Here is a 26,655-nt window from a genome sequence, read left to right as displayed (position 1 = left end):
GGATATTTGCAACTGTAATTTTGATAATGGCATGTTGCCTTCCATGAATATCGTGCCAGTTTAACCCCCCTAATAATAATTAATCATATTAATATTACCATTGTCACCTGTCAGTTTTATCCATCTGGTAGGTGAAAATGGTAATATTAATATGATCTCACTATAATAATTGAACGCATCTTTTCATAAAGAGCTATTTTATGAAGTCAGAATGACCAGTACTTTTATGACTTTTGTGTCTTTTCCACTTCAATATTATTATTTAATTCTCTCACTGCTTCTATTACCATTCTATGTTTTTTGTTTTATCATTTAAATTTTTGATACATCTGAAATTTATTTTGGTGTAAGCATTTTGTAAGAAGATTCCAGAATACACAAAAAGTAGAATAGTGCAATGACTATTCCATACACCCATCCTAAATCGAATTCAACAGATACCAAGATTTTATTATACCCACTTCATCTATTTCTTTATATTAAAATTAATGGTGAGGTGTTCATTCATCCTCATTAGCTATTTTTCTTTCTACAAAAATGGTGTGCTCATTTTAACATTCCCAGATTTTTGATTTAGGAAAAAAATTAGTCCTCTTAGATACTCAGGTTATAACAACTACACTGTCATGCCTGTCCTGGTAGAAGAAGAAGTGGAAGGCAATTTCAGATGCAGATTTTTAGGGAATACACCACAGATGTTTTACTTATTTGGGTCGTTAGTTTTATAAGTTCTGTGGAATACGTTAAAATATTCTAATCCCCAAACAATAAAGTTAACAGGGCCCTGAACTGCCAGCAGTGGGATTTGCTTCCCCAGGAAACTTTGTGTCTAGTGGGAGAGTCTGGGACAGTGCTGCCAAAATTTCCTCAGATGCATTTTCATTATGAATACTAATTGCTGTAACTTTGTTCACACATTCTGTGTTTCTTACGAGGGTCAGTTATTTATTTATAAGTCCTTCTTTCAGTTTTTGTTTTTATTTCAATAAAAACTATAGCTAAAGCTTTTTAATTAAGATGCCTATTAAAATCAAAATTATTCACTTAAAATTAGGAATGATTTTTTTTTTTAGAAAATTATTCCTATCTGCTTGCCATTTTTTATTCTACCCCCACTTCTGACTTGACAGTTATCAGCCCTTCCAAAAATTCTACCTGTCAGATTAATCATTGTTAATCTTAGTGTATATTTTTCAAGACATTTTGTTATCTAAATAAATGCATAAACATTTATAGGCTTTGTTTATTGATTAATTTTTAGAAATTATAGTTATTCATGCTGGTTTTTTGTTTGTTTGTTTGTTTTTTGCGGTACGCGGGCCTCTCACTGTAGCAGCCTCTCCCGTTGCGGAGCACAGGCTCCAGATGTGCAGGCTCAGCGGCCATGGCTCACGGGCCCAGCCGCTCCGCGGCATGTGGGATCTTCCCGGACCGGGGCACAAACCCGTGTCCCCTGCATCGGCAGGCGGACTCTCAACCACTGCACCACCAGCGAAGCCCATTCATGCTGTTTTAAGCTTATTTCTACTTAACAATATATCATGAGAAACACTGCTTCATTTAACACTTTATTGCCCACAGAAGGATGTTTCAGCAGCCCCACATGTTATCTAAAACTGTCTAATTTGACCCAAGTTCTCCAGTCAGATCTTGCTGTAGATCAGCCAAAATCGTCTGTTACCAAGCTAAGTCCTTTATTTTCCCATCAATACAATATGCTGTTTCTGTCTGTAGGTCTTTGCTCATTTTCTTTTCCACTCTTCTCATGCTGAGTGTCACCTCCTTAAGGACCTCGCTTTAATCTTTCAGTACTGTGCAGACCACATTAGTTTTTTGTCTTCTTGAACTCTTGGGTACAGACGGTCCCTGACTTAAAATGGTTTGACTTGCAATTTTTCAACTTTAAAATGGTGCAAAGCAATATGCTTGTATGAAGTAGAAACCATACTTCAAATTTTGAATTTTGATCTTTTCCTGAGCTAATGATATGCGGTGTGATTCTCTCTAATGATGCTGAGCAGTGACAGCAAGCTGCAGCTCCCAGTCAGCCACGTGATCACGAGGGTAAATAATTCATATGCTTAAAACCATTCTCTACCCATAGAACAATTCTGTTTTTTACTTTCAGTGCAGTATTCAATAAATTACATGAAATATTCAACATTTTATTATAATATAAAGTCTTTAGAGATGCCTTATCTTCTGGTTGACAACTTCATTATGCAGTGATTAGTATTCTATAAAATTTTAAAGTACTTTTAAATTACATATACAAAGTATCTTTGGGATTCTTCAGGTGGATTACTTGTTTTGAAGATTTTAAATAGCTTTTCTAAAACTAAACTTTGATAAATATTGATTTCAGGTGCATGGTTGAAGCCTGGAGTTTACTGCGACAGCATTCTAATAGGTTGGATATAGAGGAGTTGCTCAAGCACACATATGAAGTCTGTCAGGAAATGGGCTTAATGGAGGATTTACTGAAGCTGCCATTCACAGACACTGAACAGGTAATGACTTATCAGTATAAACTTATATCCAGAAACTCAGGATAAGTTAGTGGCTTACAAATCTATTTTGTTCTTTCTAGGAGTGTTTGGTGAGATTTTTACAGTCCAGTGCCAGTGTTCAGAATCATGAATTCCTTTTAGTTCACCATTTGCAGCGTGCCAATTATATTCCTGCCTTGAAGCTGAACCAAACTCTGAAGATAAAGCTTATGGTACAGTTAAACTTGTTTTATTATGGGGGACAAGAGAATAGGGAAAACAGGTGACTTTATTATATGAGAGCTTGTAGTTCGGAGCCGCTGAGCATTGTATAATCTTGAGTTTAGGAAATCCTCTTCTTGGCTTCTGTAGCAGAATTGAGAAACAGGGTATTGTTACTTATCTAATTCTTTCATATATGCAATTTCTGTTTAGATATCTGCCCACAGTCTTGCCAGACTTACTGCTTCACTCGGAAAACAAGAGGAATTGGTAGAGGATAGTAGTAGGAAATAAATAGTGCAACAAGTATGGACTGTAGGGGTTGGGCTAATTGTTCATTTGCTCTGTGTGAACAAATGAGCACACTCTCTGAACCTTGGTTTCCTCAATTGCAAAATGACAGTATCTCTGTGTGAGGATGCACAGAGGTGTGTGTGAACATGTTGCTTAGTAAATGATAACAATTGCTTTTATTGTGAATAATCAAGGCTGGGAAGGAGAGGCTTGGAATTTAGTGACGGGTAAGGACTGATGAAGCAATTAGGTGTGTGTATGAGGTCCTTGGTTTGGAAGAATGGATATGTAGGAAGGAGGAAGATATTCTTGCGTATTCATAATTAACGTTAAATGGTAGATATATAAACATAGCACTAACATTTTTGAAGATTAAATTTTTACCAGTTATGGTATGTTCAACAGAATGATCGTGATCCTCGTTTGCGAGAGAGATCAGTGGCTCGAAATTCTATATTAGACCAATATGGGAAAATTCTTCCTAGAGTCCAGCGAAAATTAGCCACTGAGCGAGCTAAGCCTTACCATCTGTCAGCATCATCAGTTCTTCGAGAAGGTAGGATATCATTGAAAAATGTCATAAAGTATTGGGCTAGAAAAGATATTGAATGATTGATTATCTTCTGAAACCATCGTTATCTTTTGTTTAGCTCAATGTTGCTTTGATTCCTCACAGTGGTACTTTTTTTTTTTTTTTACTGGCTACTCTACCCCAAGAACTCAAAAGCTTTCTTGGAACTTTTTACAGTTTATTTAATACAAAATGACAGAACTCTTTTTATTTCATTTGAAGACTCCTGTCTAACTTCTAGAAAACATGTAGAATAATTATTTTACCATCTCCTAAAAGCCCAAATTGTTAAATTTCTGCATAGATGTTGCTAAACCAAATATAACTTTAACTGCCCTTATGTTGTGTTTCGTTTTCTCCAATCACTCTTTCATATTAATCTATTAAAATTCTGGTGTTAGAGGTGAAATTAAATCCTACCTTTTTCATTTTACAGTTTCTAGGCCAAGACCATTATCAGCAGTTCCAAAGCAAGCTGTAACAGGAACTGTGTTAACAAGATCTACTTTCATCAGTAATGTGTTATCTAAAATTGGAGAGGTCTGGGCAAGTAATGAACCTAAAAATAGCATCTCTGTCTACAATAGGTATGTTTTTCTTACACCTTTTATAGTCATGCTACTTGTTAATCTTTCCTGGATATCAGCTGCATTCATAAACAATCCAGCCTTAGAGCTTATTAATATATATAAAAAGGAAAACTCTTTTTTATGTTGTCTACTTTTCTTGCAAGAAGAATGTTCTTTGTCTTGAAATTTAAAACCAAATTATGTTCGTTATTTGTAAATAGGCAGAAATGCACTAAGGAAAAAAATGAAAGCCCCCTTCTCCCATCTGATCTCACCTTCTTATAGCATTTGTAATTTAATCCTCCTCATGATACATAGTCAAAAGTTAAATTTTTATTTTCTTCGTAGTCCTAAAATAGAGGAACCATCTCCTATAGTATATTCCCTCCCAGATCCAGAGCTGCCTGAGGCATTTGTTGGAACACCAATTTCAAAAGCATCACAAAAAATTTCTAGGTAAGAATTTATTAAATCACTTTTAAAAGACAAGGTTAGATAAGAATTACACTGTGATATAAAATTTGTCTTTCTCTATCTGACTTTACTTAGTATGGTATTCTCTAAGTCCATTCATGTTGCTGCAAATGACAACATTTCATTCTTTTTTTATGACTAATTCCATTATATATATATACCACATTTTCTTAAACCAGTTGTCTGTTGATTGGCACTTGGGTTGTTTCCATGTCTTGGCTATTGTAAATAGTCCTGCTATGAACATTGGGGCGCATGTACCTTTTCGAATTAGAATTTTCTTCATTTCTGGATATATGCCTAGGAATGGGATTGCTGGATCATATGGTAACTCTATTTTTAGTTTTTTAAGGAACCTCCATACTGTTCTCCATAGTGACTGCACCAATTTACATTCCCAGCAACAGTGTAGGAGGGTTCGTATTTCTCCACACCCTCTCCAGCATTTATTATTTGTAGACTTTTTGATGATAGCCGTTCTGACCAGTGTGAGGTGATACAGTTAATAATTACACTGTAATTTTTAAATTGTCTTTAAAATTTTTATAAATATTGTTTTAAATTCTTGAATGAGTTTTTAATGCTTGCTGTAAATGAATAATTTGGGCAGTATTATAGTAATTTTAAGAAATTTTGCATCAGTTGATTGTCTGCTTAGAATTTTTGCTTAATGATTTCAGACTGCCTAGAGAAAAGAGGCGAACTTTGTTTTATTAAAATCATGAGCAAAATAAACTATTAACTTGCTTTCTTTAATCTCATTGTTGATTGACCCATGAATAAAGCTTATTTTTATAAATCCCAACTAATCTTGGTTGGCTTCTTAAAGCTTGTTCCTGTGTAACAGAGCCTACTAAAATGTCTTAAGTGGCTTCAGATGCAATAATATTTTATTTCTTAACCTGTGGTATTAGAAAAGTAAATAGTTAAATTGAAATTTTGCATCCAACATGAAATTGTGATTGTGTTTATTTTATTTAAGAACATTGAAGAGTTGAGAAGTGTTCATAATCATCAATAGCAGAGAACAAACAAGTGTCTCAATGTAATGATTCTTTAATAATATGACCATAATTGTTGGAAATTTTTGATTGTTTACATTTTATCAATGGCAGAATGACATAATTTTATGGGAATAAAGTTATCTGAACCTATGATACTAAGAATAAAGTACTCAGAATAAGTTAATAACTTAAAAGCAATTGGGGCCAAAGCTGTTTGTAGTGTGCATAATGGATATATTTTCAAATCGTGAAAGGATTTTCCCTTTCTTGGATTTTATTAGATTGAGGTTCTTTTCCTTTAATTACCCTCAGGAGATGGTAAGAAGATTGCTTCAAATGGATGTCATTATCACTGGCATTCTGTTTTCCTACCAGTAGTTTTGATATTTTTCCCACAAGTCACTTTTTCTCAGTTCCTTTGTATTTTAATAGATCTGAGGTTCAAGAAAGGAACGATAATAAAAGTGTTAAGGCTCTCTCTCCTATCATTTGATATGATAAAAATGTCCAGGACACTACAGAAAGCCATTTAGTAGAATCCTGGGATTCTCTTTTGCCACTAACCTCATTAATTTGAGAAAATTAACTTTTTTTTTTGGTTGGTAAGTCTAGTCTTTATTGTGATCAGAACCATAAAGGTAAATAAACCAGTATTCATTAGGTACCTCACATGTGGGTGAAAGGAATTTTTATGTTGTGAAAGTGAATTGTAGCAAATGGATTGCTAGGGAAACATAGCAAATGGATTGCTAGGGAAACATTGCCTTGTTTTCTTGAGTATTTAAATCATTAACAGTTCATCTTCATTTGAAAATAATGCCTGGCACATAGTAGGGGCTCAGTAAATATTGGTAAAAGGGAGGGAGGAGGGCTAGAACTCCTTTTCAGGGTTGCAGGGGGATGACCAAATTGTTATCTAGAATTCATAATTCTCTTTTTTGCTACTGAATTAATTTTGATTTCTGGAACTAAGGGTGGCATTACAGTAATATACTTGTCTGAATTTATATTTTCATATGGTTATATTTACTAGTGAATATAGAAGTCTGCATAATTAAATGGGGTACTAATTCTTTTGTTCCTTCAGTATAACTCAAGTATGTTACCAGGATTTTTCTATTTATATGTATGCTGTGATTACAGACTGCTGGATTTGGTTGTTCATCCTGTCCCCCAGCCTTCTCAGTGTTTGGGATTTATTCAGCAAAGCCCCACAAGATCTCCTTTGTCCCTGGCGTCCACCTCATTGCCAGTAAATTCACAATCAAAAGGATCACGTCACAATTCTTCCAGGGCTTCAGAATTACATTTACTTGAAACTCCTCTTATAGTTAAGGTAAGTATTAACATGTCTAGCATTCCTAGTGAAGCTAGGAAGTTCTTACTTTTCAAGTAGCAGAGAGAAATAAGCTGTTTATAATTGATATCTTTGGGTAATAAGGGGCTTTAAGCCTTTATTTTCCTTTTTTCTTTTCTGTGGATATGTTTCCACAATGCTTACTGTATTTTTATATTTTCAGAAACAGACTTCATTAAATTTACCCTTTGTGGTTAACGGGCACTATGCTCAAGGTTAACAGTTATATTGCTCTGAAAGTAATGCAAGCCTCTGTGGTTATTATCAATAGGCCTTTTTCCTTTGAAAAATGCTTTCATATTCTTGGCTTTGCTTTTTTTTTAATTCAGTTTCTGATAGCATTTTGCCATTATTTCTTTCCTTTATCAAATGCTTTTTAGTTCTTAATATTTTTAGAAAAATTTATTTTAAAATTCTGGCTTCTTCAGTAAAATTATAAACTGTTACTCTTTCCTACTATCAGTAGGGAATTGCTTTTTCCTTCACCCTCTCTGATAAATTATTAGCTGAGAAACCACAAAACTAAACTTGAGATGACTGGTAGCAGTGGACTTTTACCCTCCCGTTGTCAAAATGTTTTCACATATGTTATCCACAAGCTCGTTGTCCAGTGCTCTGGATTCAGTCCCAGAAGCTTTCTTTTTTTGTTGTTGTTTTTTCTTAATTGTTTCTGGATATCCAGCATTTAAAGTGAAGCCAGGGAATTCTTATTTTTCAGGTTGGATAAAAGATACTGTAATAAATGCTAGACCTAAAATAGTTATTAAAAGAAGTTGAAAAGAAGCTTGCTAAGATTATTAAGTTCCTGACATTTAATATCCAGTATAGTATTACTTTTTTTCTTCTATAGAAAAACATTCACATTTTATTCTCTAGGGCTAAGTTCAAATGAAATTAAATGAGGGAATAATTTTGTACTTGCTACCAAAATGAATCTAGGAAAAAAATCAGTATAATCTTGTAACAGATCTAATGGAATTTAATAATGTAACAGGATCCAATAATCTGTTTATTAGTCCTTTAAAGGAGAGGTTAAGTGAAGGAATTATCAATATTTCTGCTAACTAGTTCCTATGCTAATTATTTGTATTCATTATAGTAAACCAGTCAGAATTCTTATAAGTAATTCAGTTACTATTGGAGTCGTGATGGAATTATATTTTTTCAAAAACATTCTTAAAGTTAGTCTAATTTAGATTAGCTTGCTATAATTAAACTAGGTTCTGTTCATCACGCACTATCATCTCTTTCACCTAACTAAAGTTTTCTAAGCAATAGTTAAATAATTTATCTTATCTCAGCACTTTATTAAGTTGAACTTAAACCTGGGAATAATCAAGGTCTTTAGAATGATTATGGATGCAGCTTTATGGTTTATTTTTATAGCCTTATATATAGAAAGCCCTGAGTAGAATTTTGTATTTCCAGTAATGTGTAATACAACTTTTTATTGATATTTTTATTGGAGATGAGAATATAGCCACCATTGTGACTCGCTTGGCCCTGTCTGTCCTTGTGTAGGTGCCTTTTACAAACACTAATAGTGAATTCCATTTGCTCTTTGTCATAGAAAGCTAAGACTTTGGCTATGTCAGTTACTTCCCCTGGATTTGCCGAGTTCACTCCTCAATCCATCCTAAGGTCTGGTCTTCGAACAACACCTTTAGCGTCTCCCTCTTTGTCACCTGGAAGGTCTCTTACTCCTCCTTTACGACTTAAAGAAACTAGAATTTCATTCATGGAAGAAGGCATAACCATAAAATGGACTGCTGGAGTAAGTTTGATAATAGTTGGAACAAAAGGATTTAATAAGAATATATTAGCTCTTATAAGTAAAAAGTTAGATAAATTGATTTATATAATATCACTATAGATTTTTATGTACAGTCTTGCAGGTAGTCATAAAATCAGAAGACATTAGTTCAGAAGGCAACTTTAGGGCCTTGGCCAAGCCAAACCCATCACTTACAGGTGAAGAAAATAGGACTAGAAGCGCCAAGCCAAATTATCTATAACCAAATAGCTTTTTGGTGGTAGAAATGGGACTAGAATTGTTTTGTTTTGTTTTTTTAAATTTCTTTGTTTTTTTAACCTGTATTGTACTGCTTCTCTTACTAAGTTCCTAGTTCGTTGTCTATTTAGGGAGGGTATGTCTTCAGAGCTCCACTGTAGGTTAATAGGAACTCATTGGTGCTTATTGGGCATCTTGCCTATTCTGTGTTTTAGTCTTTTGGGATTAGTGGTCTATTACCAATTAGAGAACCATTAACAATCATTAACTTTTAATCAGCAATCTGAAGAGAATGGGTTTAGAATAAGTGAATTTTGATGGAGAAAAGAATTTGGAGAAAAACGGAACGTGGAAAGGGTGGGTATGATTGGGATGGATAGCTTAGATGTGACTGATTTTTACTAGTAAAATTATTTTTCTCCAAACCTTTTACTTAACAGGCTGCAGATGACAGCAAAACAAAAGCATTAATTACTGCACCTTTCCATAAATGTGCAGTTCCAGCAGAAGCTGAATGGCTGAAGAATAAAGATAAGGCAACATCTTTTCCCCTGAATAGCCCTGAAAAGGACCATCAAGAAATTAATGTGAGGTCACAGGATACAACTTCACAAAGTTTGGAGAAACTGGATGTGAACATAGAAAATAGCAATACTTCAACCAGATCAGACCAGACTACCTTGGAGTATCAGGATGCTCCATCACCAGAAGACTTTGAAGGTATTTTCATGGCCTCTAAGCCAGTGACACGCTCTTCCACTGAACAAATTACTAATTTAACTGAACAGACTGAGAGCAGTGATAAAGATACATTTGAATTGGAAGTAACTCCTCCAGACCTGGAGAAACAAATGGGTAAGAACTCATCCCAAATATTCAAAATGGCCATTGATACTCTTCAGTAAAATTTGTAATAGAGGTTTGTCTGCTTTTTCAGAAAAGCATCGGGGTTAAATAATTGTATGGTCACAGCACAGTAGGTTCTAGACATAATACACATATCTTAATTCTTTCCACTTACAAATATGGCTTACTTATATTGTTACATTCATTATAAGTAGGTATGAGATTTGAGGAGAGCGGAACTTAATGTGTGTTCTGTTTTTATTTGGAAATGAAATTTGGAAAAGAACAGTTATGGTTAAGGAAGAAATGTCAGGTATCAGTGTGACTTAAGGTCTTCCTATAGCTATGAGAAATAATAATACTACCTTTACAGACTAGATTAACTTATCCATACAGCAGCCTCAACTTTCTAGAAGGCTGCTCAGAAAACAGGAAGTTCATTCTACTCTCCATCCCTACCTCCAAAATAATCACTGGAACTGAAAAGTAATGTCCAAAGACCCATGAATTTATTGTCTTTATATTCATTTGTCAAAAAAATTTTGAGCCCCTAATTTATGTGCAACAGGTGGGCTCCGGCTTTGTGTGTGCTAAGTGATAAAGTAATAAGTAGACATAGCACCTGCCCACATGTAATTTTGAACCTAGTGGATTATATCAAATAAGCACGTACAATGCAGTTTGATAAATGCTACACTGGGGAACATAGAAGGGACCAGTAGATAGTACACCAGGAAGGGGAGAGATTTGGCTTAGAATTGGTGGATCAGAAAAGTTATTCTATTTTTATGTTTTCTTACCCCTGCATAGATTTAAAGGTAATTCTTAACTTTAAATATGTAAAACCCAATACTTATATAAAAATCTGTGTCATAGTGGTTTCTTTGGGGAAATACGTTCTGCCTAAGCTGAACTAAGGTTTCTTAAAATGTGAATGCAGTGAAGTTTGGGCTATGATGTCTTTATTTAATAAATATACACATTATTAATTGCTCTAAGAATTTAGGACTCTCTTTATAAATAGCATATGTTTAGAAGTTTACGTTACTCTTTTGATGTGCTGTGTTCCACTGAAATATTTGAATGGGGAAAGTTGGACAAGGATGTTCATGGCAGTATCTTCATTGATTAGTCCTAAAATGATTAGACAGTCTCAAATAGAAATTTTTATTGTTTTTGTGGGGGATTATATAGCACAAACTTTAGAGTGAAATAGCTAGATTTGAATCTTACTAGCTCAGCTAGTTACTAGGTTTGTGATCTGGGATAAGCAGTGTAACCAGATGCTTCTGTTTTCTCATCTGTAAAATGGGAGTAATAGTACTACCTCTTTGGATGTTGAGGATTAAGAGAGTTGTTAAATGTAGAACACTTGCAACAGTGCCTGTTAAGCCAAAAGTGTGAGTGGTAGATGAAAGAGAGGGGGTTGGGAGGGGGGCTCTTGACCTAGGCTCAGAGAATTAGAAGGAACTTGCAGTCTGATGCCAATGGAGTAAATCTAAAAGTACAAAAAGCAGACCCAACAACTTATTAAAAAGGAATAGGCCAAGACCGTGAGTAATCGCTAAACATTTAGCCTAAATAATTATGAATGTTCTTAACTGTGTGATTTATAGGCACTTTAGAAGATGCAGAAACAAAGGATCTCTTAGGTGCAGAGGGGGCACTTTCAGAATTAAATACCTTAAGCCCCATTCAAGGAGTTGAAGCTTCTCTTTGTGTACCATCAGTCTGTGAAGGGTAAGTTTATAGAGAAAATTTCAAATATTAATAAAGTTTAATGCAACTGTGAAGCAGTAGTAAATATTGATATTTGTTCTATGCATAGCTGAGCTCTTATTTTGATCTTTGGCATTTCCATTTTGGTAAAGTTTTCTGTTATGAAAGAAGTAAATTTGTACAACTGTGTTATTTCGTAGTTATTATGAAATCTGAGAATGATACCAGATGTTTCCTAAATATATAGAGACATGATAAGTTGAGGCAGAACTCTTTAATATTCTTTGGTGATTCTATTTTTGTTGAATACCAAAAGTGTCACTCACAGCCACGCATCCCTCCATGCTGTCCCATTTTCAGTGGTTTCAGGATGATCAGGTATGTATCCTATAGCACCAAGGCAGAGCATAAGGGAGATGGTTCAGAGGCAGTAGTGTTCCCTGCCATTTGATTGATACAAGACTCTAGCAGTTTTTGTTTTTCAGTGACTGCTGGAACTGTTATGCTCCCAATTATTCCGTTTCATTTAGCACTTAACACATTTAGCCCGTGTACTAGATGATGTATGGCAGTGCTACTTAAAGTGCGGTCTAGTAAGATTGATGCCAGTTCCCAGTTTATGGTCTACAACAAGATAGCAGCTTCTGTTAGAATATATATCAGTAGCCTTTTTTGAAAGTCAGCTGAGCTAATCAGTGAAGTAATTGATTGATTGACCTTCTGGCATAAACTCCTTATCTCATTGCAAGACTGGACACATTGTATATCAGCACTTTGAGCAGCACTGTTGCAGAGCAGGGGTCTCCAACCCCGGGGCTGCGGACCGGTACCGGTTAGGAACCGGGCCGCACAGCAGGAGGTGAGTGGCGGGCGAGCAAGTGAAGCTTCATCTGTCGCTCCCCATCGCTCGCATTACTGCCTGAACCATCCCCCCTCATCCGTGGAAAAACTGTCTTCCACGAAACTGGTCCCTGGTGCCAAAAAGGTTGACTGCTGTTATAGAGAATACCAAAAAAGTTGCAGCTTCAGTTATCAAGAAGTAGTAAGGGTAATTTACTAAGATTAACCCACATAAAATGTGATAATTTAAGGCGTTGTAAATGGTTCATTGATTTATAAGTCTTGAGAGTGACTTCACAAACCACGCACAAAAATCAGTATCATGATAGTCACCTCTCATACATTGAACTCAATCAGATGCTTCACTTTTGAGAAGAGAAATCCTGATAAACTGTGATCTTTGCCAGGCCTTCATGGAAAAAGAGGGAGAAACAGTACAAAAGGATTATCAAGATTGTTTTGTTGTTTAATTCTAAGGTTTTTAAAATTTTATTGAAAACTAATATTTATTGTAATGGGTTTGATGGATAATCACAACAATGGCAAATCAAAAGAGCCATCATCAGTAACAATCTAGGTGAATATTCACCATCCTTGGCAAGCTAGTTCCTTTTTAAATGTAAACTTATTTGGTTGTGGGTTCTTAGTTATCCTTACTATAAATATTGTGATTGAGTTAAGTCTTACAAATATACCTACAAATAAATGTGTATATATTCCAAATACATACTTTTTCTTGAATTTACTTTACAGTTTGTCCAGTTTAAAAAATCAGCATGCTTTAGTTGGCTTTAGGGAAAGGCCAGCTCAGAATAGAAAGGGACCACTGTCAGCATCTTTCCAGAAGATGATTCACTTATCAAGTGAATTAACGCAGGTCACACTGGTCTCCGATTTTGAGGCATTTATCATGTGCTTTCCAGTTAGCAATAAAATATTGAATCTGATTCTACTGAGTATATGGGGGAAATGTCTATAATATTTGACAGATTTATTTGAAGAATGTGGCCACAGATAATTAAAAATTGGCCTAAGTGTAATTTATACTGACCAGCATTTTAAAATCATTTTATTTGTAGTTTAAGGTCATGCCATTGTATTCAACAAAAAAAATTTAGAAAATAGGAAAAACAAATACAGCATTACTTGTTTCTAAATTCACTTGTAAATTATTTAGTATTATTCTGGATGAAGTTGCATGGTATTTTCTCTGAACCTCAGTTTTCATGAACAAAATGAAAAGTAAGAATTGGGTAAAGCAGGTTAGAGCAGATGGAATCTTCTTACCCACTAAAGTATATATTTCAATTTCTAAAGGAAAATCCTCACCCCGAAGTCCAAGGTGCCTGTTTTAGACGAAGGACTAGTATCTGTTGAAAGCTGTACCTCTACAATTAGAGCAGGTAACAATAAATGTATGTATTATTTTGACTTTAGAATTATTTCATTTTAGTGTTGTGTCTAAAGAGTGTTCTATTCTTAGGACAAAAGAATCTGAATAATAATCCAGACTTTGTTATCTCAGTTATTCTCCAGTTGTTTCCCCAGCTAAAAATAGAATTCTGAGGAGGTATGTTAGCTACCAAACAGTGGGTTGCTTATAAAACACTCTTTGGTTCTCATAGTGGAAGTCTTAGAATAGCTTTTGTGGACATATTTAAAGAAGAGCAAAGTAAATTACCAGTCCCCAGCCAGACTGCACACCTGCTTTTTGATCTTCTGAGATTCAGTTATATATACAGGGAAACTTCCATATTTATTCTGTGTTTGTGGTAACATATAGCCAAGATTGGCTTATTATTATTAGAAAATAATCTCAAATGACTGAATTTGCTCCAGGGAAAATGAACAGATACATGGAATTTGTTTTTTTTGTTTTTTTTTTTTTTTTTTTGAGTGCCTCCTCTCAGACCCTGACTATACAGAGATGAGGAACATATATTTTCCTCATTGAACTCACAGTTGGGTTTAGGGAAAGCAGACACCTTGAATGCCTGTGCCTAGAACTTGTCTAAGCATTTCTCGTGAGGACTTGTCTAAGCATTTCACATATGGTGTTGACACTGTCTGACTCTAGAGCTCATGTTCTTAACCGTTATATCCTTCTGCCTGTCACATTATGAATAGGGCTTAGGACAAGTTTGAGTAGACCTGTTCTCCCCCCACCCCACCTCGCCCATTAAGAATGTAATATATATTTACTGTAAAATAATCAGGAAATCATAGTCTCACATATAAAGTAAAAATCCCCATAACCCAGTTACCCAGTTTAAGAATCTATTATTAAGAAAGTGTCTTTTCCCTGAGTTTTTTTCCTGTGCATTTTTTTCCCCAGTATGTTGAAAGAGGAGGTAAGTGTGGTGGATGGAGAATACCAAGGATTTAAACAGACTGCTTGGGTTCATAACCCTGTTCTGCACTTACTATGTATAAGACTATGAGCTATACTTCTGTTTCTTTGTCTATAAAATTTAATAGCTTTCACTGTTAATAAAAGCTCAGTAAATGTTAGCTATTATAAATTATTAACAAATTTATTACAATCAACAACTTTTTTCACTTAACAGTGTATTTAAGATATTTTTCCATGTCATTAATACAGATTAATTCTGTTTTTTTTAGTGGCTATAATAGTATTTCATAGTATGGATGTTCTGTGGTATGCTTAACTAATTGCTGATTGGTGAACAGTTTGAGCTGATGACCATTTTTGTTTGTTTTGCTGTCTCATTTCTGCAGTGAATATTATTGTGTATGCATCTTTGCACAGTCTGTGTCAGTGTTTCTTTTGAGCAGATTCCTAAACGTGGCCTTGCTGGGTCAAGGAGTGTGCACAGATTTTTAATATTTTATTGTTTTCGCCAGTAAAGGTTGTTTAAAGAGGAAGGTGAAAGATGAGAAATTTTTCTTTATGATCCCCCCCAATTTATTTAAGTGGTAGAATATGTGGCCATTTGGATGCTTTCTGCCAAAAGGGAAATATCTAGTCCTTTTCACAGCCAGATCAAAGCCCAGATTGCATGTCCCTCATGTAATTCTGTAACGGCTCAACAAGAATAGCTGGTTGTCTAGTAGTCACCTGGTGAACATAATTTTCAGATTAATAAGGAACAAACACATCTGAGCTCCTCAGAGCAGTTTATCGTCATATTAAAGTTTCACAGTAAGGGCAAGAATTATATTCTAGTTGAGAAAAACCAAAGTTGTCATTTTTAAATGTAAAATTTATCTTCTGTGTTTTATTTTTGTGGAAAGCAAATATGTATTGTTTAAACTGAGTGATTGGATACTGATGAAACAGGAGTGATATGTAAATCCTCATAGGCTTTTCCTCTTTTAAGATGTTAGAAATTTTTTGGCACTATGACAGTTTTTCAAGGAAACATTAAGTGCAATGCAGCCTTTTCCCTTCTGTTTGCTTCCCCAGTTGTGTATATATCTTTTTTTGTTTGTAGCTTAAAATATGGAAGATTAACTCTCATTTTTCTTTCAGCTATGGCTGATGTTCTTGGTGATGGTGGAAGCTCTGGGCTTGTTATCTCTGAAGGCCCTATTATCTCTGAACATAGGCTTGACCAGGAAACAGCACTGAACTTAAAAGAAGATCATGAAATAGAAGTTGATGTACTAAAAGCAAGTGTTGACTTACCAGAAGAAAAGCCTCCAATTTCTGATGATTCTCCTGATACTCAAGAAATTCATGTAAAAAAAATAATTTTTCATTTCTTTGTCAGTCAGTTTTGGTTTAGTTAGGTTTCAAACCATAGTTCAAATCTAATGTATTCATTTATTTGACTACTATATGAAAACCTCTTTATAAAAATCTGTGTTCAAAAAAGTATATAAATATATTGTGGAATTACGGAGCACATCCTTTAAGTAAGAAATTGTTTTTCATGAAAACCAAAAGGCTGTGTTAAAGAAGTCACAATTTTAATAATTTAATTTTTGCTCAGTATCCGGTTCAAATGAAAGTTCTTTTAGCCATAAGAAAACAGATATTGGTTACTCTAGAGACATGTGTGACATCGAAACTATCCAGAGCGTATATTTGAGAATAATTGAGTACAGTTAAATAGGATTCTTTCCCACCCCCCACCCTCCCCACCCCCCAATTCATACTTGTGGGAAAATGCTGTTCTGCTGGCTGGGGTTTAACTTCTTAGACGTTCCAGAAAGGTGGGGGCTTTTTTGTGTGTGTGGAGGGGGGTTGGTATTTAATATGACTTACATTTCCTAAAATTCCACCAAATCTCTTTTATTATCAACAGGCAACTTTTATATGATACATGAATTTAAGATGAAGAAAAATCACCTCTTCTAATTATTTATAGAGATGTGATTGTATAATATTTGGGAGGTTTAACTCATAGAAATGTCATGGTTATCCATATTCAGTTTCATGAGTATTGTCACCGTGAGTTAGATGGATAAAGTCCCTGTTCCTTCAGCTGGGAAGCTAACACAATTTGTGGGCATGGTGTAAATGGGAATCCTCATTTCTGGGTATTTCCAGTCTTTCATTTCACTGAATGTTTGGGGAGTGGGAAAATGTCATTGTTTAGGTGGGTGGTAATGTTCTACCTTCTTGGTCAGGAGATCTCTCTGTTACTTTCTGCCTCCTCCTTTTTCTCCCCTTCCCTTACCAAAAGGTAAATGCAAGGAGCATTCCTTCTTCCACCAAACCCTTGCAAGAGAGGTACTGAACTTGAAAGCCTTAGGAATTTCATGGTTTATGCAGCCCCAGCAAAGGGAAGAGGATTGAGTCTAGCCCAAGGGAGCTTATGTAGGTGAATTCTTCTTCAACCTTATGGGGATCATGCTGTTTAGAAAAAGTGTGGTTAGTTAGGTAATTTGGGGATTATCATTAAAACACAGTTTGGGGGTTGTTTCTTTTTCTCCAGTTAATTTTTCTTTCCTTGGGTGAGAATAGAATAAGTCCTTAATTATCACAACTGTTAGCATCATAATAATTTTTAAGGTTTTGTTAAGACTGTCTTTTTTAGCCAGGGAAATGTAGAATTCTACTTTTAATTCCATTCAGAATCTCAATCTTTTTCTATCTAGTTATTTTGACTGAGTGAGAAAGTCTAATTGCTTAAATGGATATTTTATAAAGTAAACCCATAAGTACATGCCATATCAAATGTAGTTTATGTTTAACAATTCATACACCGAGGGAGAGGTGGTCATGAAAAAAATTTATGCTTTAGGTTAAAATAAATGTATACATTAACAGTCTCTTATCTTTAATTCATTTTAGGTAATTGAACATGAAAAGCTTGAAGTTCAAGATTCAGGACAAGAGGCTAGGAATCTTTCATTTAGTGAGTTGTATCCCTCAGGAACTCTTAAGCTTCGATACAATTTTGATACCATTGAGCAACAGTTTTGTGACTTACCTGATAACAAAGACTCTGCTGAGTGTGACATTGCTGAAGTAGATGGGGAACTTTTTGTGCCACAGAGCAACTTTACCTTGATTTTGGAAGGTGAAGAAGGAGAAGTAGAGACAGGTGATTCTGCAGCATCTAATGTGCTAGCTAAAGCAGCTAATGCAGCCACTGAGGAAAAACATGTATACAGTGGGGAAAACGATAATCACGGACATGTTGCAAATTTGCCATCTGTCATAACTAGCGATCAGGAGTCCCAAAGGGTAGAGACATTACCATATGTGCCTGAACCAATTAAAGTAGCAATCGCAGAAAATTTATTAGACGTAATTAAAGACACAAGAAGTAAAGAAATTACTTCAGATACAATGGAACAGTCCATTCAAGAAAACATACCTTTAATAAGCCAAAAGGTAATGTGTTCCACCAAGTTAGCCAAATCTACATTTAAGACTGTTCAGGAAACGAGTACGGTGACTATAAATGTCAGCGAGGTTAATGACATGATTTCCTCCAGAACTCGCAACAGAGGACGTGTCCAAAACCTGAATGTCAAATCGGCACAACAGGAAGAGTCAGCAGATGTTGCTACTCCTGAGATGCTGGGACTTTCAGTTATGAAGAAAACTAGGAAAACAAAAGAAATTTCAGGGGCTTTTGAAAGTGCCTGTTCTGATGATAAAGGAATATCTCATAACCAGCAAATACCTCAAAATTCTATTACTCCTAGGAGAGGAAGGAGAAAAAAAGAAATTAATCAAGACACTTTAGAAAATATTAATTCTGTGGAACCAGAATTACAGGTTACTCCAGGTAGGGAATTAAGAAGTTTAAAATCATCTCAGCTGTTGGAACCAGCAACTGAAGAAACTTCTTTTAGAAAAGAAGTTAAGCTTTCATCTGTTACAAAAAGGACTCCTAAACGAATTAAAAAACCTCTCGAAAATCAGGAAAGTGTTGAAGTTATAAATGATCTGAAAGTCAGTAAAGTATCAAGTCCTAGCAGAAGTACCAGGAAATTGAGAAGTTCTAATTTGGAAACTTCTAAAAATACAGGATATAAACAAGGTGGGGAGTCCATTGAAGAGCAACTGCCAATTCAACATAGTAAAAGGGTTAAAAAGAAAGAAGTTAGTGCGTCAGATGTAATAGAAGATTCCAAACTTGGTTCATCCCAGTTGACTCTTCAAGCAGAATTTGATACTCCTGCTACACCTAGGAAACGTGGTAGACCAAGAAAAATTAATCCATCTGAAGATGTAGACTCTAAGGCTGTTAAGGAAGCAAGAAGTCTCAAGAAGAGAGAAGGTCTCGGCATCCAAAGGAAATCTACAAGAAACACCCCAGCTAAAAGTGAAAATGCTGATGTTGGCAAACCAGCTTTAGAAAAATCAGTTTTAGTGCCAAATGAGGAACTTGTTACAGCGATGAGCTCTAAGAAGAAGCTTACAAAAAGGACTGAAAACCAAAGCCAAAAACGTTTATTACGCTCAATATCAGAAAAATGCATAGATGAAGAAATGACAGACAAAGAACCAAATGACCGAGAAGAAAAATTGCTTGCCACAGTTGCTTTGACTAGATCTTCCCATAGCACAAGGACTAGATCTAGCAAGACCATCTTGTTGCCAGACCTTTCTGAACCAAAAAATGAGTCTTTTTTATTTTCTTCTCCTGTGTCAAAGGTTCCAAGGAAAGAGAAAGGTACTTTTATTTCTTTTCAAAGCATAATTTTCATCTCATTCAAAGTCTTCAGTTTAAAAAAAATTCTGTTGGTTCAAACATGATTAGATTTTGTGTTAAGGCACTAATGGATTATTTCTTCTAAAAATGATTTGTAGTTGCAGGGAATTCCTCCCCCTTCAAAAAACAAAAACCGATTTTGATCTTTTGATAGTAAAATTTAAATATTTTATATTTTAAAGTTTATTTTTAGGTTCAAGAATTTCTGTTTCACCATGACTTTTTAAATCCTATAATTCACTTGACATAGGTTTAATTTTTTAGAATAGTATTATTTCTCTTCATTCTGCCCTTATATCTTGTGACTTAATTTTGGTTTCTCCCCAGATAGAACCATCATTTTTGGCTCATATCCCAGGTGATGTCCACAACTTCAAATTGTTTTGAAGGGAAACAGCAGTAGAATTCTATTGATTACAATACAGAAATTATTTAAATCCATATTCCCTATTGTCTATGAACTGGCAAGGCTACATGCCCAACCTCCCTCACTGACGATAAGTGAGCTAATGATTGTACTGTTTGGTTGGTATAGTTCATACCTTCTCAACAGGAGTGATGTCTCTCCCAAAAGGGTGAAAATATCTTACTCTTTTTTATGTATAAGGCAGAGATATACATAAAGTACATAAACAGATATACAGTATTATCTGTGCTATTAAGATTTCTTGCGGGGTGGGGGGAATTCAGTGAGGGAGACAATTAAGGAAAAAGGTCTAAAAAGGTGCTGATAAAGATTAGGGACTTGTAAGTAAAGTAGGTATCTTTGTTGTTCTACTAAACTTTTTTAAACTATTGCATGCATTTTTAAATGCATTAGTGAACATCCTATATAGTTGCTTCCTGACTTGGGGAAGGCCAAGAGAAAGATAAGTCATTTAAAAACCTGCAAACTGAAATTTTCTGTCTTCAACATTCACTGTGTAAAAACCTCTTTAAGTATATTGTATTCATGAAGTCCAGTTGTTATATTTACATAGCACAAGCCCAGGAAAGGGCCTTTTGCCGTAGAATTGATCATTTGACCAAAAAATGATCTGTAGTTATAGGAGATTTTGGTAGGACTGTATAATCCAGTTTTTTCATGCTGTTGGGAAAGTGTGGTTATGCTTATACTTGGCATGGAGGAAAATGAAATGACCAAATGTGTGAGATTTTAGCTGACTTTACTAAGCTGCTATTTTAGATAAAAGTTAAAATGAAAAAGAACAGTGAGTGGTAGAAGAATGTCATTAACAATTCTTTTATACTTTTCTAATGACTTTTAGAGTATAGTAAACACAAAATTTGGGGGTTCTTTTGGTAGAGCATAGCCAAATATCTCAGTGATTCTGATATTTGTTATCTTTACATAGTCGTCATCTGTATACATGTTAGCTATAACTTTTTTCTGTAATAAAAATAATATATGCCTGCCACAGAAAATTAGAAATTAAAAGTATTTAGTCAACTAGAGGACCAGTAACCACTGTTCACATTTTCTTGTATATCCTTCTAGTTGAATATATAGTTTGTTTTTTATAAAACCCAACAAACTACGGTTTGTGTATAGATATATATACTGCTCCTCCCACCTCCTACTTATTTCATGAGCATTTTTCCTCAAAACCCTGAGTGTTCGTGGTTTTGTATTTTTTTGTTTGTGTTTTACACATGGATAGAGTCCACGTGTGGCATTTCGTCTCACTTATGTGCCGCAGATCACTCAAGCATTCTCCTGCCAGGTATTTGAATTGTCTTCAGATTTTCTGGTATTAACAATAAGCATCTTCTAGTATGAGGTTAGAGAGAGGTTAGATAAGAAATTTGGGACTGAGATTTCTCACTTCTGCCACGTACTAGCTGGGCAGAAAATCATTTAACCTTTCTGAATCGTGTTTTCTCATCTTTACAGTGTGGGTAATAATGCCTACTACGTAGGGTTCTTGTGAGTATTGAGTATTCACTACTTTTTGTTAATTAACACCATCATTAGTTTCCTTTCTTATTTTGCCCTCAGATTATAGTTTCTGCACTCTTACAATACCTTCTGTCCCTTGTGCCTATTCAACTTGCATTTAAAAAAAAAAAAAACTCCTTCAAGGAGGGGTGGGAGGTACAGAGAAGAGTGGATACAGAAATGATTAGAAAGCTGGAGGCCACCCTCTATTTAATTGAAAAACATGTCGAAGAAACAGATATCATAGAATCACTAACTAAAAAGAATGTAAAGCTTTACATTTCAATAGATTTTCTCAAATTCCATTACTCAGCAGCAGATATTTAAGAAGGGTTTGCTGTATACCTGAGTCTATACTAGGCTATACATTCACCAGTTCGTTTGATTCTCAGTATAACCCACTGTAGTAGTACAGGTACTATTATTCCTTCTTTCCACAATGAGGAAATTGAAATTCAGTGAAACTGAGCACCCACATCGCCCAGGTAATGAATAAATAGTGATGTCTTGGAGCCGATTCCTGCTGGCTAGTGAGAGCCAGTTGTTAAATATTCAGGAATTTTGTGAGCCAGCTATGGAACATTTATAGCACAGAAATAAGCAAATGCTGTAAATCAGAGTTGCGTTTTTTGTTGTTGGTGGTTTTTCCTTCCCAGAAAGCTGTCTACCAGTACATTATTGGGTTTGAATCTATAGGACTTTTGAACTTCTTAGGCCTTAAGTAGCACTGGCCACCAAAACTTACCCTCAGGAAGCTTACCGAAGTACGCAAGGAGTTGAAAGTATAATAAAGTCTTGTCTGGCTAATAGAAGCGTATGGAAGGAATGGTGGGGCCGAACATTTTTGCGCGTGATAATGTATTTTTGTATTTCCTTCTTTATTCCTTTGGGTGCGGTGGGGAACTGTAGGTGAAAAATATGAGCTGGTCTTTGAAAAGCCGAAGAAGCTGTTGCTCCTGGTAGCCTGGAAAAAGAAAAATAGAATGTATCATTTTCATAGAGCATAGATTTATTTGCCTGTATCTTAACTGCAAAAGAGAGGAGTTACCACCAGTGCCACTTATGCCACTTATCAGCTGGGAGCAGAGATGACTTTTATTTCTGACCCTCTTTTGTTAAAAATCACATGCTTTACAGAATTTGATATCTTATAGAACTCTTGATTGTCCCGGTAGGTGAAATATCATTGAACTATAATTTGGGAATTTTATTCCAAAGATTTGTAAATTATATTCCTGAAATAATAACATTATAACATGCAAACATCCATAAAGCACTTACCATATATTAACATTATTCTAATCTTTAATCTCCACAGTAACTTTAAAGGGCCATTTTGAATCTCATTTTATAGAAACTGAGGCAGAGACAGGTTTAGGTAACTTGCTTTTTGTCCCACAGCTAATAAATCCAGAAGCTAGGATTTAATTTCTGGCAGACTGGTTCAACTGCACCATGCCACTTCCATAATCACATTGCTAAACTGCCATTAATATGGAGACTCTATAGTAAAAACGGGAAAAATCTGTGATGAAGTGTGTGATTTTTTTTTTTTTTTTGCGGTACACGGGCCTCTCACCGCTGTGGCCTCTCCCGTTGCCGATCACAGGCTCCGGATGCGCAGGCTCAGCGGTCATGGCTCACGGGCCCAGCCGCTCCGCGGCATGTGGGATCCTCCCGGACCGGGGCACGACCCCGTGTCCCCCGCATCGGCAGGCGGACTCTCAACCACTGCGCCACCAGGGAAGCCCGATAAATATTTTTAATTACATACTTTCAAGTAATTCTTAATTAAACCATTTCTATTTGTCTATGGAAAATCTTTCTATCAGCCTGTTTTTTCTGTATTGTTACTTTCTGTTTGCTTTTTTCCTGTTATGCTGTGGACTTTTCTGTTGTTCCCCTTGCGTGGAACAACTGGCTCAGAATAAGCTGAAAGGAAAGAAGGTTTGAGTCTCTTCTTTGTAAATAAAATTACTTTTAAAAATAAAAACCTTGCCTCTGGAAAAGTAGGAATTATGAAGCAAAGTAGCTCAGGTTACACAGGGCAGGCATACCTGGGAGATATTTGCAGATTAGGTTCCTTACTATCACAATAAAGCAAATATCACATTAAAGCAGGTCACGCAATTTTTTTGGTTTCCCAGTGCATGTAAAAGTTATGTTTACACTATACTGTAGTCTTTTAAGTGTGCAATAGTCTTTTTTAAATGTTCATACTTTAATTATAAAATACTTTATTGCTAAAAACTGCTAACCATCATCTGAAGATTAGCTAATCTTTTTGCGATAGTAACATCAAAGATCCCTGATTACTGTAACAAATATAATAGTAATGAAAAAGTTTGAACTACTGGGAGAATTACCAAAAATGTGACAGAGACATGAAGTGAACAAATGCTATTGGACAAATGGCACTGATAGACTTGCCACAAACCTTCATTTTGCCATACCATATTTCAAACCTTCAAATATGCCATACCTCTTTTTATTGTGCTTTGCGTTATTGCCCTTAACTGCACTTCACAGATCTTGCTTTTTGTTGCAAGTTGAATTTATATGTCTCTATACATAAAATAGATATATATAAATAGATATACAGTGTTTTGTTCTTTCTTTCTACCTTTCTTTAGCTAAAAAAATAGAGGCTCCTGTGCAGCTGCAAGAATTAGTTTCGGATTTATCTTCTCAATTTGTCTTCTCACCTCCTACTTTAAGGACCAGGCGGAAAAACACATCTAATACATCCAAACTTGTAGCTGAACTGGTAAGAAATGCATGATTTTATTTGCATGTGTATTTAAACATGCTTTTTATTTTTTTAAGCAATGCTTCCTACATAAACTTCTTTAAAAAAGAGCAGACATTTATACTATTAAGTCCAAAATAGTCTTTTCTGCACTTTGGGGGATACTACCTTTAAGACAGATTGGTATGTTACTCGTGGTTTATTATTGGCAGCTGCAGTTTAAATTACCTATTAGGGGAAGGGTTTTTAAATTGTAGTGTCACACCATAATTATCTGGATGTATTTATTTAAAATGTAGGTCCCTGACCCCCCTGGAGTGTCATCCACAGACCACACTTGGAGAGAGAGTGTTTCAGAACTGACTAGTTGCATGTAACTCTAAAATAAAAATAGTTCAGGGATTGAATGTGAGCATGATACCCTTATATTTACCAGTTTTAATTCATAGTATGTCTTGAATTATCTGCTGTGAGCCAGTTACTATACAAGGACAAAGGCACAAAAATAATTCAGGCAGATTCCTTGTTTTTCAGGAGTTCAGTTTAATTGAAGAGGCAAAAATACAGATAATTATTGCACAGCATGATAAGAATCATTTATACCCAGATAACCCTGTAGGCCCTGTAGGTAAAGGAGATGGGCATTGCTGGAGGAGAAGACAGCAGATGCAAAGGCACAGAAGCCTAGTGATGCATGAGGAAGGGGGTGGGGCTGTTCACAAACTAGCAAATAGCCATGTGCATGCTTTAAGTAGTTTCGGTGAAAAGGGAATTCTAGGGAGGAAAAATAGTCACTGGTGGCCTAATTTTTATGCCGCGAGAGCCTGGATTTGGACAGAGTCAATAGAACAAAAGGGCAGGGGACAATGGAAACATTCCAGAATAAAATTGATAAGACTTGGAGATAATAATGTGTGGGGATAGGGGATAATGAGCTGTCCTAGATGACCAAGGTTTCTACCAAAAAATATAAGGAGTCCATTTGATATTTGTTAAGTTTAAATTCATTTAGCACTGTTTGGCTATATTCCTTGACTCAGGGTGGAACTTCTTAGTTTAGATTTCAATTGTTTAATTACATAAAGTTCATCTTTTAAAATTTTTAACCTATAGGAAGATGATGCTCAATCAATTGAAACTGTGGCAAAGCAACAAGTGAAAAGAACCAGGACTGCAAGAACAAAACAAGCAAGCAAGTAAGACTTTTTCTATGCTATTATTTTTTTCCGTTTTGTTTCTTAAAATTAGAGAAGACTCTTAACTTAAAAAGAGAAATTAAGCTTATCAGAAAAGGGTAATTCTTAGGGGCATTTATCTGCACTGGCTCTGTGTAATTGTTAGATTTCACTGCAGAAGGTGGCTTTCTTATATAGCATGAAGGCCCATTCATTCGTCCTTTTTAAAGAAGGGTATCACCTCACACCAGTCAGAATGGCCGTCATCAAAAAACCTACAAACAGGGCTGCCCTGCTGGCGCAGTGGTTGAGAGTCCGCCTGCCGATGCAGGGGTTACAGGTTCGTGCCCCGGTCCGGGAAGATCCCACATGCTGCGGAGCTGCTGGGCCCGTGAGCCATGGCCGCTGAGCCTGCGCTTCCGGAGGCTGTGCTCCGCAACGGGAGAGGCAACAACAGTGAGAGGCCCGCGTACCGCAAAAAAAAAACAAAACCTACAAACAATAAATGCTGGAGAGGGTGTGGAGAAAAGGGAACCCTCTTACACTGTTGGTGGGAATATAAATTGATACAGCCACTATGGAAAACGGTATGGAGATTCCTTAAAAAACTAAAAAAGAACTACATATGACCCAGCAATCCCACTACTGGGCCATATACCCAGAGAAAACCATAATTCAAAAAGACACATGCACCCCAGTGTTCATTGCAGCACTATTTACAGTAGCCAAGTCATGGAGGCAACCTAAATGCCCATCAACAGAGGAATGGATAAAGAAGATGTGGTACATATATACAACAGAATATTACTCAGCCATAAAAAGAAATGAAATTGAGTTATTTGTAGTGAGGTGGATGGACCTAGAGTCTGTCATACAGAGTGAAGTAAGTCAGAAAAAGAAAAACAAATATTGTATATTAACGCATGTATGTGGAATCTAGGAAAATGATATAGATGACCTTAATTGCCAAGCAGAAATAGAGACACAGACGTAGAGAACAAATGTATGGATACCAGGGGGAAAGGGGGGCAGTGGGAGGAATTGGGAGATTGGGATTGACATATATACACTACTGATACTATGTATAAAGTAGACAACTGATGGCAACATACTGTATAATACAAGGATCTCTACTTAATGCACTGTAGTGTCCTAAATGGAGGGGATGTATGTATATGTATGGCTGATTTATTTTGCTGTGCAGTAGAAGGTAACACAAAAAGCAACTATACTCCAATAAAAATTAATTAAAAAGAA

General features: G+C 35.6%; 1 protein-coding gene across 4 annotated transcripts in view; it reads left to right on the top strand.

Annotated features, from left to right (window-relative positions):
• AHCTF1 (AT-hook containing transcription factor 1) overlaps positions 1-26,655 on the top strand; it is an 84,222-nt gene that overhangs the window by 54,142 nt on the left and 3,425 nt on the right. The window contains exons 22-35 of one of the 4 annotated variants that reach the window (XM_059997197.2): positions 2,366-2,510; positions 2,591-2,722; positions 3,411-3,561; positions 4,013-4,163; positions 4,494-4,601; positions 6,767-6,959; positions 8,551-8,754; positions 9,432-9,711; positions 11,454-11,577; positions 13,714-13,811; positions 15,890-16,098; positions 17,660-19,496; positions 24,108-24,241; positions 25,337-25,419. In XM_059997197.2, coding sequence (XP_059853180.1) covers positions 2,366-2,510; positions 2,591-2,722; positions 3,411-3,561; positions 4,013-4,163; positions 4,494-4,601; positions 6,767-6,959; positions 8,551-8,754; positions 9,432-9,711; positions 11,454-11,577; positions 13,714-13,811; positions 15,890-16,098; positions 17,660-19,496; positions 24,108-24,241; positions 25,337-25,419 — 3,849 coding nt within the window. Of the gene's footprint in view, positions 1-2,365; positions 2,511-2,590; positions 2,723-3,410; positions 3,562-4,012; positions 4,164-4,493; positions 4,602-6,766; positions 6,960-8,550; positions 8,755-9,431; positions 9,847-11,453; positions 11,578-13,713; positions 13,812-15,889; positions 16,099-17,659; positions 19,497-24,107; positions 24,242-25,336; positions 25,420-26,655 lie in introns of all 4 variants that reach the window. The other 3 variants (XM_059997185.2, XM_059997176.2, XM_059997206.2) reach the window with 3 other exon arrangements.

Source organism: Delphinus delphis, chromosome 1 (assembly GCF_949987515.2).
Source record: "Delphinus delphis chromosome 1, mDelDel1.2, whole genome shotgun sequence".
NCBI lineage: Eukaryota > Metazoa > Chordata > Mammalia > Artiodactyla > Delphinidae > Delphinus > Delphinus delphis.
This window is presented reverse-complemented; position numbering and strand designations above follow the sequence as displayed.